This window comes from Oryctolagus cuniculus, chromosome X (assembly GCF_964237555.1).
Source record: "Oryctolagus cuniculus chromosome X, mOryCun1.1, whole genome shotgun sequence".
Taxonomy (NCBI): Eukaryota; Metazoa; Chordata; class Mammalia; order Lagomorpha; family Leporidae; genus Oryctolagus; species Oryctolagus cuniculus.
This window is the reverse complement of record NC_091453.1, coordinates 68,707,465-68,722,785: the sequence shown is the minus strand read 5'-3', so window position 1 is coordinate 68,722,785 and position 15,321 is coordinate 68,707,465. Positions and strand designations below refer to the sequence as shown.

At 36.7% G+C, this 15,321-nt stretch overlaps 1 protein-coding gene across 1 annotated transcript in view; it reads left to right on the top strand.

Annotated features, from left to right (window-relative positions):
* LOC100346147 (sodium/hydrogen exchanger 2-like) overlaps nucleotides 1-15,321 on the top strand; it is an 88,430-nt gene that overhangs the window by 23,390 nt on the left and 49,719 nt on the right. Inside the window, exon 5 of the mRNA XM_070066351.1 lies at nucleotides 2,542-2,738. Coding sequence (XP_069922452.1) covers nucleotides 2,542-2,738 — 197 coding nt within the window. The remainder of the gene's footprint in view (nucleotides 1-2,541; nucleotides 2,739-15,321) is intronic.

The following is a 15,321-nucleotide window of genomic DNA, read 5'->3' as shown; positions in this document are numbered from 1 at the left end:
AAATTCCTGTCATAAAATAGTCAATCAGATGTCTGCAACTATATAGACCTGTCATTGCACCTTGCCTCAATGCTGTGCTTATATATGCAGGGGTCAGGTAAGCTCACTAGAGGCCATTAGCAGATCGTAGCATTCTTTTCTCTTTTGACATTAGGTATTTTAAAGGACACTTTTTGCAGTTCTATTAGATTAGCATGTTTCAGTAGTTGGTGCCTCAGAATATCCTCATTTATTTTGCTTTGGACATTTACATGGGCTCTATGAAAAACAAAGCTGAAAAGTCAGGATTCTTTTTTTTTTTTTTTTTTTTTTTTTTGACAGGCAGAGTGGACAGTGAGAGAGAGAGACAGAGAGAAAGGTCTTCCTTTGCCGTTGGTTCACCCTCCAATGGCCGCCGCGGCCGGCGCGCTGCGGCCGGCGCACCGCGCTGATCCGATGGCAGGAGCCAGGAGCCAGGTGCTTTTCCTGGTCTCCCATGGGGTGCAGGGCCCAAGCACCTGGGCCATCCTCCACTGCACTCCCTGGCCACAGCAGAGGGCTGGCCTGGAAGAGGGGCAACCGGGACAGAATCCGGCGCCCCGACCGGGACTAGAACCCGGTGTGCCGGCGCCGCTAGGCGGAGGATTAGCCTAGTGAGCCGCGGCGCCGGCCTGAAAAGTCAGGATTCTATCAACAGTTGATTAACTGGAGCAACACATCTGAGTTGGCTAAATGTAGTTTGACTGACAGTGTGCTGAGTGACCAAAATGAATATGCTGCCACTAGCTTCTAGTTTTGGTTATTTCAACACAGCATAAGGGTGATTGGGAATGGTATGATATACACTTAGACATTTGGTATAACAACTTAAATGCCTAAAAATAGGGAATCTGTTAAAACAAACTGCTTGAAAAGCAATAATATAAACATATATGTGGTTTTGGAAAGTTTTGTACCAGAGTGGATGGGTGGGATTATGGGTATTGCATCCTTCCTTTGCATGTTTGTATTTTGCTCTGATAGCTTCCTCTGCTTTTATAGAAATAAAAAAGAACTAAAAGGGCTAAAGAGATGAAAATAATTTTTGAAGAGAAAAGTTAAAATCTAGAATTTGAGGTGAATTGGACTTTGATTTGATTTAATTGTGCCCACTCCAGTAGCTTGACTATGTTTAAATTTTCTTTTTTTAAAAAAGAGATTTATTTATTTGAAAGTTAGAGTCACACACAGAGAGAAGGAGAGGCAGAGAGACAGAGAGAGAGGTCTTCCATCCACTGGTTCACTTCCCAGTTGGCTGCAGTGGCCGCAGCCGTGCAGATCCGAAGCCAGGAGCCAGGAGCATCTTCTGGGTCTAACACACAGGAGCAGGGCCCAAGGACTTGAGCCATCTTCTACTGCTTTCCCAGGCCATAGCAGAGAGCTGGATCAGAAGTGGAGTAGCCAGGATTGGAACCGGTGTCCATATGGGAGGCTGGCACTGCAGATGTTGGCTTTACCTGCTATGCCACAGCACCAGCCCCTTAAATTTTCTGGCACCGTGTAAAATATTTAAATTGAATTAAAATATTTTCAAAATAGAAAATAAACAAAAATATTTATTCATTCAAAGGGACTGCAAGACTACTTACATGGCACCCAAAAGTGCAATATACTTAAAGAGAGTGTGGGATTTCTTTTTCCACCTAAGTCAATTTTGGATCAATTGTCTGTTGGACAATTTATTTCAGCTCAAATTGTGTGTAAGTATGCCTATGTTTAGTCCACCTGTTGACAGGCCTTAAATTCTCTTGCTGTTCTTGGAGGAAATCATAAACTTATTCACAATCAGATGTTCAAAATATAATGTATAATGAAAGCAGAGAGTAACGGAGTACTATGAAACTCAAGTCCAGCAGTATGTAGCACATCACTGGGGTGAGGTCTATGGCACAAAATTGTATCGGTACATGATGGAATACTTCCGTCACAGTTGAGATTGCAGACAAGTATGAGTAACAGAAAGCTTTAGCTGAACTTTAAGTCTTAGAACCCTTGGCCTTGGGTGGCAAGAGAAAACAGACTTTTCTTCAAAGCCTTGGACAATCCTTAAGTCTTGCTCATTAAATATTTAAACTAGCATAGGTCACATTACATATCTTTTAGTTCACTGATTTGAGTCAACTCAGTAATATGAGACTGAAGAGAAATGTTACATTTTGCTTTTGGAGATTTCTTTTGTAGAATATCCCAGAAAATTCTCATGGGCCTGGGCCTAAGTAAGGGAATTGTACTGCTTTCATTCAAAACAAAACAAAACAAAGCAAAACAAAACAAACAAAAGAACGATCAAAAGCAAAAATCAAAACACAACCAAAATAAAACACAACTATTTAAAGAAAATACTCTGAAAGTAAGTTTATGAAATAAAGCTTTTAATGGTTTACTTAGTTTAAACTTAAATTATTCATCACAAATCCTTTAAATTTCAACCTAATTTAGCACTAATTTATTACAACATATGTGTAACACTTTTCTGTCTGATGATTAATTACTCAATTTTTCTCTTCTTATTGGAAAATTTAGGAGTTCTTGTGCTGACTTTCTTCGTGAACAAGTGTCATGTGAATACAGTCACCAGAAAGGACCAGTTTATTATAGCCTACGGGGGCCTCAGGGGAGCAATCTGTTTTTCCCTTGTTTTTCTTCTCCCAGAATTCTCCAGAAAGAAGCTCTTCATTGCAGCAACTACGGTTGTTATCCTCTTTACCGTTTTTGTACAGGTAAACAAATCATTAAAATGGTACAATTTGAAATTTACACTTGTACGTTAGCAAATGGATCAATATTCTTTTAAGTCTTGAAATTAGGTAGTTTAGATTTAAGAGAGACGCTTATAGTATGTAAAATAGCTTCTACTATAATTCAACCTGGACGTTGAGATAGGATTTATTTCTAATATAACAGAGGAATGGTAGGATGTGTCATTTAATCAAGCGGTTGATACCAACTGTTTTACATCAAAAACTGCATTTTAGCTACTTACAAATGTAAATCTGGGCTGAGGACAGAAGGAAAAATAAAGAACATCATAGGATTTTAATTCTAAGTTACTTTTTATCTTGAATTATCCTTTTAGCTTCTACATATTACTACCTTTCTCAAATTACCTATTCCCCACACTTTACTTTGAAACTAGTCAAAAGAACCTTGGGCCAGTGCCGCGGCTCTCTTGGCTAATCCTCTGCCTGCGGCACCGGCACACCGGGTTCTAGTCCTGGTTGGGGTGCCGGATTCTGTCCCGGTTGCTCCTCTTCCAGTCCAGCTCTCTGCTGTGGCCCGGGAAGGCAGTGGAGGATGGCCCAAGTGCTTGGGCCCTGCACCCGCATGGGAGGCCAGGAGAAGCACCTGGCTCCTGGCTTTGGATGGGCGCAGCGCACCGGCCACAGTGGCCATTTGAGTGGTGAACCAACGGAAGGAAGACCTTTCTCTCTGTCTCTCTCTCTCTCTCACTGTCTAACTCTGTCTGCCAAAAAAAAAAAAAAAAAAAAAAAAAAAAAAAAAAAAAAAAGAACCTTGGAAAAAATGTCTATGAGCATGTTCAGTAACTGAGATAGTTTTTTGATATTTTGACTAAAACTTTTAACTAGAATAATGGTAGCAGATGTGTGTGGCATGTCTGTGTGCGTTTAAGATAAATCAGCAGATATTGGTTTGGCAGACTTTCCTTTAAACAAAATAATTATTTCTCTAAAATGAATGAGATGATTTCTTATTTATTTATTTATATATATTTTTATTTATTTTTCATTTTCTTTTTTTGTAAATGACTAAGAGTTGATATTTATTTTCTTCTCAGTTTAAAATTAATGAATTATATAAAACCAGCTTAAAATCATTTTTAAAGATCTAAGTATTAACTCACTTTCACTTTAATGTATATGTCAAGTAGGAAAATATTATTTAAGAATGCAGGCATTTTAAAGAATTAGCTTTACAGTTTTCACATCTTTTAAAATTCTTAATGTCTCTGATAATTTATGAATAGTATTTGCATCCTCACTTAATTTTACATTTCTTCCATGTATTCAAATGCATCTTACTCTCAGATACCTCATTATTTACAGCTTACACTTCCTCTGTTGTTTCGAATAATGCTGATATTTTAGATTTTGATTAGGGTATTTTGGTGAGGACTGGGTATTTTAGATAGGTGGGGCAGGGTGGTTGGATGTTAGCAAAGGCAGATCGTTTTTATAGAGAACCTCTTATGTCATTTTAACACCACCTAGTGGTTAAAATATTTGCAGAAATTTTCATTTTGTTTAAGGCTGAAGAACTATTAGCAAAAAAAAAAAAGTTCAATGATATATTCTACTTACTTATCGGAGCTTGGTGAATTGTCATGATATATTTTGAGCAGATGAGTACCTGGTCCATCAGTAGAACATGCGTGTTGAATTTTTGTCTGTGATATAGTGGAGAACATCCTGTAATCATTCAGTCATTCTTCTCCCTTGTTTCTTCTTGATGGGAAAAGGGGACTTGAGTTGAAATCAGAAGACTGGGGTTCAAATCACAGTGAAGATTCTGTTCTTGTTCTAATCTTGCCTATGTCCTCAATTACTCAGTAATATTATTTGTAGAAAGAACTTACAGGGCCTGTCTTTCATGATTGTTTTGTTATATAGATTGCAAAATAATATAAAATGTAAAGGATTCTGTATTTATATTATTATTATTAGTTTTATGATGACTACAATCAAGAGACTTTTCTTCACATGGTATCCCTAGTTGTCACTTCCAGTGTTTAACCAAAATTGTTCCTACCAAAGTCACCACTGATCCTCAGTGTCCAGTCAGGATACTTTCTTCTGTCCTAATATCACAACTTTTCAGCAAAGTTTCATCCAGTAGACTGCTTCTGCTTTCTTGAAATACTCCCTGTTTTTCTTTTCTTGTCATCATATATGCGAAGAGTTTCTGTTTCTCAGAGCATACTTTGCAGAATGATTCTCCTGTATTAGATCTCAGAATTTGGTCCTGAACATTCTATTTTCTTTACATTATTTTTACTATGTGATATATTTATTCCAATAGCTTCAAATGCAATATAAATCCTGTTGATTCATAAATGTCAGTTGTAACATTTTTTGTGTGTATGTGGAATATATATATATATGTATATATGCAATATATATATATATATATGCAATCGTGTCATCTGCAAATAGTTAGTTTTTCTTCCTCCTTTCCAATTCTTATGATTTTATATCTTTTTATTGCCTCATTGCTCTAAAACTTCCAATACTATATTAAATAGAAGTGGCATGAGTGGGTATCCTTGCTTGGTTCTGATCTTACAGGAAATGTTTTTGGTTTTTCAACATTAAGTATGTTGTTAGCTGTGGGCTTGTCATATATAGCCTTTATTGTGCTGAAGTATATTTCTATTTTGTTTCTTTTGTTGAGTTTTTATCATGATGGATATTGAATTTTGTTAAATTCTATCTGCATCTATTTGATATCTGTATGATTTTTATCATTAATTCTGTTAAAATTGTATATCACATTGATTTGCAAATGTTGAACTTTGTTTCCAGAGGTAAGTCACACTTGATTATGGTGTTTGATTCTTTTAATATGTTGTTGAATTCAGTTTGCTAGTATTTTCTTGAATGTTTTAAAATTTCCTTCATTAGAGATATTTGCCTATGGTTTTCTTTTTATGTAATGTCTTTGGTATCAGGATAATACTGGCATCACCTAATGAATTATGAGGAATTCCTAATATTTTAATATTTTGGAATAGTTTAAGAAAGATAGACCTTAGTTATTTATATGTGTGATAGAACCTGCTAGCGATGTCATCTAGTCCTAGGGTTTCTTTGTTTGGAGTGTTTTGATTATGGATTAGATATCCTTATTTGTTATTGATCTTTTCAACTTTTCTGTATCTTCATGATTCAGTCGTGGTAGCTGTTATGTTTCTAGGAATTAATCTACTTCTTCCATTTCTTCTAGTTTATTTAATATGTTGACATATAGTAGTTCGTGGTAGACTCCTGGTAATTTTTATTTTTGTGGCATCAGTTGTAATGTCCCTTTTTAAATTTCTTTTTTAATTTCTGACAACTTCAATTGCATGTGAAATCTCTACATTTTTACTTCTCTATTCTGCCCTTTATGCTATTGTTATTATAAGTTAGATCTTTTCAAATTTATGTCTATTAACTTATGTTTGTATTTACAGATATTAATATTTTTAAAAATTTTATATTGAAATTAAAAGCGATTTATATACTACCATTATTTATCTACATATTTACTTTTGCCAGTGAGTTTTATACTTTTCATGTGCTTTCTTTTTGCTATTGAGCATCTTTTGTTTCAATTTGAAAAATACCTAAAGTATTTCTTATAAGGCAGGTATACTGGTAATAAATTCCTTAAGCTTTTGTTTATCTGATAAATTCTTTATCTCTACTTCATTTTTGACAGACATTTTAGCCAGGTAAAGTATTCTTGGTTGACACTTTTTTTTTCTTTCAACACTAAATATTTTGTCCACTCTCTTTTTCTGTTCTTTCTGCTGATAAATCCACTGAAAAGCTTATGTAGGCTCCCATACAAATGCTGCAAAACATTTCCCTCCCTCCCCCTTCAATTTTCTGTTTGCCTTTATGTTTCAGCAATCTGATTGCAATGTGTCTCAGTGCAGATCTCTTTGGGTTTATCCTATTTAAGATCATTTACATTTCAGGAATCAGTCCATTTCAGTTCCTATATTTGGGAAGTTTTAATTCATTATTTCTTTAAATAAGATTTTTTTTCTCCATTCTTTCTTTTTTCTCATTCTAGTAATTCCATAAGGTTCAGTTAATGGTTTTCACTAGTCCCATAGGCTTTGTTCATTTTTCTTTTTGTTCATCTGCCTAATGTTAAATGACCTTTGTGCTTGATTTTTTTCTTCTTGATAAAGACTGCTGTTGAAGTTCCTTAGTGAATTTTTGAGTTCACTTACTATATTCTTCAGGTCCAGAATTTGCTTGGTTCTTTTTTACGGATTCTTTCTTTTGTTGATAATCTCATTTTGTTCTTGTATTATTTCCCTGATTATATTTATTTGTCTATCTGTGTATTATAACTCATTGAGCCTCTTTAATGTGGTTATTTTGAATTCTTTAGTCTTGCTATTCATAAATCTTCATTCATTCATTAGGGTCCATTACTGGAGATTCCTTTGATTATGTCTTGTTTCCCTGATTCTTCATGTTCCTCCTAGTTTTTTATTGATATTTACATATTTAAATCAAGCTTTCCCAGTATTCATGAACTGGCTTCAAGAGGAAAAGCCTTTTATTCAGTCTGCCTGGCTAGAATTTGTGAGACTCTAAAGCTTTTCCTATAGATATTTCTTTGTAGGATTTATGGGTATGTATTCCTAATTTAATGAGAGTTACTGGTTTATTTTAGTTTTTTAGGATCCCACAATCTCTTGCTTTCTATGGAGTCTGTCTTCTGTACCACGGGATAGGATGTTTGAGGCACACTTCACTCCTCTCCTGCCTCCGCTATAGAGAAACCTTTAGTTACCCAGCTTCCCTTAATTTTGCTGAGTTGTTTTGGGTTCAGCAGGTCACCTGCTCCTTTTTATTTGTTCTTAGTTGCCCCTACCAAACTCTGAGGGTTCTGTCAACACTCTAGAAACTTGCCCCTTAGTTAAAGCACTGAAAATCCAGGGACATTTTTGGCACATTTAACTCCTTTCCTTACAACCTTAGGAAGAAACACTAACTTTTACAGATCATACTGTCTATTATAAGCCAGCTTCCTTGTTCTTTGTTAAGAGCTACCTCCAGGGATCTAAACTGTGCTATTTTTGTCAGCATTCTGTGTGACTTGAGACACAAAATGGATCTTTGGGCGATGCACTGGAAGGCCAGGCACATAGAAAGCATGCTAACCTCTCTTTTTCCCCAACAAGGGAGACGTCACAGGTTAGTATTATCTCTATCAGTGCTGAGCTGTGCCAGATTGATGGAGAAGCTCATGCAAGCAAAGTGAAATTGGTTTTCATACACATTTCAGACTGTTCTCAATTTTGTGCTCATCTGGAGTACTGTAACTTCTTAATGGGATTCTGGACTTCCCATGAAGGTATTTTGCTCCTCATATCATTATTAAATTGGTTTTTGTGGGACAATGAGGGTTTGGTCTTCCTATTCTTCCATGTTGCTGACATCACTGTTCTTGTACTTTTAATAAATGTGAACCCATCACTTAACCTTTAAATATAAAGTTAACAGTAATCTATGTAATATTTTCTTATACTACTACCCTACCTCTCCCCCTCACATATAACCGATATCACTCTATTTATCTATCCAACCATCCATCATTTATTATTTACTAATTTTCTTCCCCACCGTGTGATATCTGTCTCCTCTACTGGCTGAAAGTTTCAGGAATGCAGGTCATATGTAAAGCTTATGAACCAATATATACTCAATATCTAGTTCAGTTTCTGACTCTAGTGAAATATACAATGAACATCTGTGAAATAAAATATTACTAAATAGTTAATGTTGTTAATACAGAATAAAGGAATAAGTTATCAAAGCTTATTGTAGTAAAGCTACAAAATACACACATAAGACAATTTCCAAAAGTTTATGGAAAATATAATTAAAAACTAAGTTTGTTTTGGTGAAAAAAATTGAATATCTATACATTTTTACAGAATACATATTTTTCATGAACTTCTGAAGACTCCATACACACTGTGTGTGGGTGTGTTTTACACTGTGGCCTTGATCTATAAATACTCCATTTAACAAGATGTGCTGGTTAGTACAGCGATTCACCCTTACAGAATAAAATTTTGTCCCTTAATGCACTTTACATTTTCAAATGGGCTGAATGTAAGATTAGCAAGTGCATAAAGTAGATTGTATAAGGACCCATCACCAATTCTTATTGGTTTGACACCTTTATGTTTAGAGGCATTAATTTTGTTCTATCCCTGGTAGATTGAGTAGAATGAATTAAAGTAAATGAAGATGGAGAGTAATGTGAATGGGTTTAAAAATACAAATATGAAGTCAGCCTTTTAAACAACTAGGTCATTAGGCAGACCTGCTTACACTGGAAAGCTTTTTGCCTGTGATAAGCATGGCTAAAAGGATATGGTTCTATCCCATGAAAGCATTGTATGATAATTTTTGAAATGTCAGGATGAATTTAGTAGAATATCACAACTCAAATGTCACCTAAAAGGCAAGAATTACACAAAATTACTTAGGGAAACTGCGTGAATAATATGATCTCCTGACTTTGGGCAATTCAGGTGCATTTACAAAAAAAAATTGCATAGTTCCAAATTGGAAAGGAAACTCTTGGGGCGACATGCTCTTTTGGTGCATTAAAGAAACCCAGGGCATAGCAAGGCACTCCTGTCACTTAAAAGAGCTAGAGAGCTGATGAAGGGCTAGGATGCCCTGAGTTTCTTTTAAGTTTCAACCTTAACATTAATGGAAATTATTGTGTGCTTCATTTCTTACTTCTGAAATAAGTTGAAAATAAAAACTTTATGAGTTGCGTTGCATTTTAAATGACTATGTAGTGTGGAAGCCCATTTGAAAGCAGTAAATTTTGTCTACTTGTAGTCATTTTCCCCATATTCTACCTTGAGATTTTATTTTGGCTAATAGCTTTTTTTTTTTTTCTTAAAGAGCTTGTTCCCACCTATAAACTTTAGGACAAATCTCAACTCTCTTTTTCTAAGTTTTAATTCAACCATACTTTGATTTTTAAAGACTAAAACAAAGCTAAATATTTGGGGAATTTCTAACTCTCCATTTATTCTTTCTCTTTCTTTTCTCTCTCAGTCTCATTCTTGCTTTTTTCTCTCTGTCTCTAAAAGTCAAAGAAGCAAACATCACAGGCCCTTTTAAATGGAGTTGCTATTGTGTTTTGGCGAAGGACAATTCTTTATCGTTTAGCAACCCTTATTCTTGGCCGCTAATGTCAGGATTAAGTGCCATTGTAACAACTCAAACATGCCTTCCCTAAATATTTTGAAAAAATCCTTTGTGGAGTTCAGAACAGTTGAGAACCACCTTATCCTGTATAACATTCAGCCCTGAGATTCCTACAATTGAAGAAAGAGGAATTTGGCTTAGTTTATTCATCCATGGAGTTCCTTTAATTTTCCAACACCTGCCCCACTGCATGTGCTCCCATCTTTCCTCTATCAAGCTATATTCTGTAATATATTCCTTTATCCTCATACATTATCAATCAGTTCTTTTATCCTGTGTATATTAATACTCTCTGCAACTGGGTCTTTCCCATCAGCTTTAGAATTTTTTTTATTATTATTTGACAGGTAGAGTTGTAGACAATGAGAGAGAGAGAGACAGAGAGAAAGGTCTTCCTTCCGTTGGTTCACCACTCAAATGGCCGCTACAGCCGGCGCTGCGCCGAACCGAAGCCAGGAGCCAGGTACTTCTCCTGGTCTCCCGTGGGGTGCAGGGCCCAAGCACTTGGGCCATCCTCCACTGCACTCCCGGGCCACAGCATAGAGCTGGCCTGGAAGAGGAGCAACTGGGACAGAATCCGGCGCCCCAACCGGGACTAGAACCCGGTGTGCCGGTGCCACAGGCAGAGGATTAGCCTAGTGAGCCATGGCGCCGGCCCCTCCCGTCAGCTTTAAACAATTCTAAATACTTTTATTTGAAATCAATATGATACAACCCAAATAATCTAAACTCTATTCTCCTTAACCTTTGCTGCTGCCACAAAGATTACCGATATTTTTTCCCATCCTCGTTTTACCTGAACTCCAAGCATCATTCGTCATCAAACTCCCATATTCTTGAGCTATTCCTTTTTTGTGTCTCAGCTTCTTAGTTTCCTCTTATTTCTCTGGTTACTCTTTTGCTATCTCTTTTGCAAGCTTATTCTCAGTCTTATGGCACTAAATATTGGAATCTTCAAGAGTTGGCTCTATATCTTTCCATTTCTCACTTTTTCATTTTTCCATGATGAGTTCATCCATTCACAGATGATTTCTCTTAATGATTATATGCATATAACTTGCAAATATATTTCTCCTGCCCAAATATCTCTTCTGATATTAGTATATATACTAAGATACACACTAGGACATTAGTGTATGGTGTGTATATATATATATAGTGTATATATTTAGTATATTTGTATATATAATTGGTTTTTAATAACCGTTCTTGTATATATCAAGTTTTATGATTAAATTTGAACTTTTGGTTTTTATTGCCCACCTAGTTTCTATGCTTACTTTTCCTCATATTTTCACATGCATTGCTGTTCATTTTCAACACTTTTTTCATACTGAAACTAGAGTGATCCTTTTGAGACAAATCTAGTCAAGCCACTTCTGTGGTTTCTTATTAGACTTAGTAAAATGTAAAAAAAGAAAATTGAACAAGGCCTGAAAAAATTTTACATGATTTAACCAGTCTTTCTTTCAAGCGCTGTTAATAATCTGATCCCCCTGCATAATACAATCTGGCCACAAAACCTTCATTTTGTGCTATACCTTAACTGACTATAGGGTCATTTAAAAACATTCTTATTACAAAAATTTTAAGAAACACATAAATATTGTACATATTTATGGGATACATGTGATGTTTTGACACATGTATACATTGTGGTGGGACCAAACATGGTAAATGTCTCACTCCTCAAACATTTAGTATTTTATGATGAAATCATTCAAGGCCAATCTTCTAGATTTTTTTCTTTTTATAGAGAAATATACAATGCATTAGCCTTAACTATGGTCTCCCTGTTTTGCAATGGAATCTCAGAACTTCTTAATTCCATCTAATTATTACTTAATACTTATAGCTCTGTGCACTCCCCACCCCACCCCCTGGTAACCAGAATTATATACTCTTAACTTAGGTGAGATCAACAGTTTTTGGACTCCACATATGAGAGATATTACACAATACTTTTATTTCTGTGATTGGTTTATTTCACTTAATGTAATGACTTCCAGTCCCATTCATATTGTTTTCAATGACAAAACATTTAATCTTTTTTTATTGCTGAGTAGTATTCTTTTGTGTATATGTGGTACTTTTTAAAAAAGATGTATTTGTTTATTTGAAAGTCAGAGTTACAGAGAGAGAGAGGTCAAGAGAGGTCGAGAGAGGTTGACAAAGATTGAGAGAGAAGTCTTTCATCCGCTGGTTCACTCCCCAATTAGCCGCAATGGTCAGAGCTGGGGCCGATCTGAAGCCAGGAGCCAGGAGTTTCTTCCAGGTCTTCCATGGGTGCAGGGGCCCAAGGACTTGGGCCATCTTCTACTGCTTTCTCAGGCAATAGCACAGAGCTGGATCAGAAACCGAGCAGCTGGGACTCGAATCTGTGTACATATGGGATGCCACCACTGCAGGCAGTGGCTTTACTGGCTATGCCACAGCGCCGGCTCCTTAGTACTTTTTTTTAAATCCATACATCAGTGGATGGGCACTCAGTTTTTTTCCATTTCTAGGCTATTGTGAATAGTGCTGCAATAAACATGGAACTGCAGATGTCTAATTGACAGATGAACGTAGGAATCTTTGTCTTGTCTCACTTTATAGATAGGAATTCTTCATCTTTTATGCATTCAGTATTATGTTAACTGGTGGCTGGTTATAAATGGCCCCTATTATGTTGAAGTACATTCCTTTTTGTTTTAAAAAAAGATTTATTTATTTATTTGAAAGGCAGTGTTACAGGTAGGCAGAGGCAAAGGCGGAGAGAGAAGTCTTGTATCTGCTGGTTCACTTCCCAAATGGCCGCAATGACCCGAGCTGGGCCGATCTGAAGCTAGGAGCCAGGAGCTTCTTCCGGGTCTCTCACTTGGGCCATCTTATACTGCCTTCCTAGGCCATAAGAAGAGAGCTGGATCAGAAGAGGAACAGCCAGAACACACACCAGTGACCATATGGGATGCTGGCTCTGCAGGCAGAGTCTCAGCCTACTATGCTACAACACTGGCACAAGTTGTTTTATTTTTAGTCTTAACACAAAAATATAGTTTTCATCAAATGGTTAAAATAATAGAGCATTCTGAATATGTCTGTATAGTTACCCTTCCCAGTGAGATTTCTACTTTTTCATGTTTTCTTCTTATTCATTATCACCTTTTTCAGTTTGAATATTACTTTTAACTTTTTTGTTAACGCAGGTATGGTGGTGATAAATTCTCTCAGCTTTTGTTTGCTGGGAATGTTTTTATTTCGTCGTCATTTCTGAGGAATAGCTTTGCTAGGTACAGTATTCTTGGCTCACTTTTTTCCCCCCTTCATCACTGTAAAAATCTCACCCCAATCCTTCCAGGGCTATAAGGTTACTGTTGAGAAGCCCGCAGTCAGGCAAATTGGGAAACCTTTATATGTTATTTGTTTCTTTTGTTTTGCAGCTTTGAGAATTCTCTCCTTATCTTTAACCTAGTTAGATTGATTATATCTGGGCTTAGATTTAATTGGCTTTAATATGACCAGCCAGTGGTCTTTGACATTCCTGTACCTGGTACTTGCATCTTCCTGTATATTTTGGAAGTTTCCTGTTATTATATTTTTGAATATGCTCCCTACTCATTTGGCGTTCTCAAGTCCCTCTTGAACCCCAATAATTTGGTTATCTGCTCTTTTCATGCTGTCTCAAAATTCCCACAAACTTTCTGCATTGCTTTTGATTCTTTTTGTTTTTCTCTCCTCCAACGGTGTATTTCCAAATAGCCTGTCTTCAAGCTCACTGATTCTTTCTTTTGTTTGATCTATTCCACTATTGACCCTTGCATTATGTTTTTCAATCTCTCTTCTTATATTATTCAGTTGCAGGATTTCTGGTTATTTTAATTATTTCAGTGTCTGTCAAGTCTGTCTGTTAGGGTATTAAATTGTTTCTCCATGTTCTCTTAAAGTTCATTGTTTCCTTAAACTGTTTTTCGATTTTGGAATCTTCATGAGAACATTTGAAAATTTCAGTTTCTAGATGGCTGGTTTCTGGCACCTTATTTTACTTGCTAGGTGAATTCATTATTCCCTGGAATTTCTTGACACTTGTCAGTATACCTCATTGTGCATTTTGGGATTCGTTATAGCAATTTGGTTCCTTGTCATTCTAGAAATTCTAATCAGCCTGTGTGTTTTCTGAGCCTGTGGGCACCTCTGCTATTTCAACACTAGATGGCGCCCTAAGACAAGGTTTGCTGTAAGTCTGCTCTGATTTTATTGTTTCGTGTTCCATGTTCCAATAGTCTCAAATTTTATGTGTACCAAATCCACAGTAGATGTGTTATGCAGAATGAACCAAATAAGTGCTTAAAAATAGATACTCCTTCCCTACAAGCTTGTTCCTGGGGTAGGTTTAAGACCATTTGCTTAGCCCTATGGCCACCAACAGCATGACACCAGTGCTATCCAGAGCCTATAGCCCATTTAGATCAGCACAAACTGGAGGTAGGACCAAAGCCCAACTTGCTATGGTCTGTATGTTGTTGCGGTAGACTCACTACCTATTGCTGCTCCTCCTTATCATTGATGATGCTGGGTGTGGTATAAAATTGATCAACTGAGGACATAGAAATGTATGGTGGCACAGAAGCTGTTCCAGAGGCTTTGTTTGTAGCCACTGGTCTAGGGTCAGTAACCGTTAGGATTTGCTTAGTGCTGGAATTTACCAGTCAGTCATTGAGTCTTACAACAGTCCTGTGGTTCCTCGCTGTCTGCCCAAGATTTGAGGAGGGTTGATAAAGGCAGCTGCCCAGGCAGGTACAAGGAGATTTACAGCTGCATGCTAGGCCCACGTGATGCTGGTGGTGATACATACCAAACTGAGTTGTCCAACCAGAGCATAACATAGAGGTTTTACCTGTGATCCTTGGCCTGGGATTAGATGGGATTAGATGTCTTTGAACTTTGGTCACAGAGAGATAGATGTGGTTCTGCACTCCATGGTAAGGTCCTAACCTCTTTTTTCCCGTCCTACTCCAGTGTCTGGTTTCCTGCTCTGCATTCTGCCAGCGGTTAGTAGAGGGATGGCAAAGGTGGTCCCCTGGCTCTCAGTGAAGAGTCCAAATACTCAGTCTGCAGTTGTAGGCTTGCAGACGGGGCCATGGCACCCTATCCCACTCTGAGTTTTATCACATGGGACATTTCATTGGAATTGAATTTTTTTTTTTTTTTTTTGGAATTGAATTCTAAGTAATATCTTCATGATACACTACTTGAAACTGTGAGCTGGGGGAATACTGAAAACTCTTCTTGTTTTATTCAGTGGAACTTTTCTTAATATTATACTAAAGTGAAGCCCTGTGTC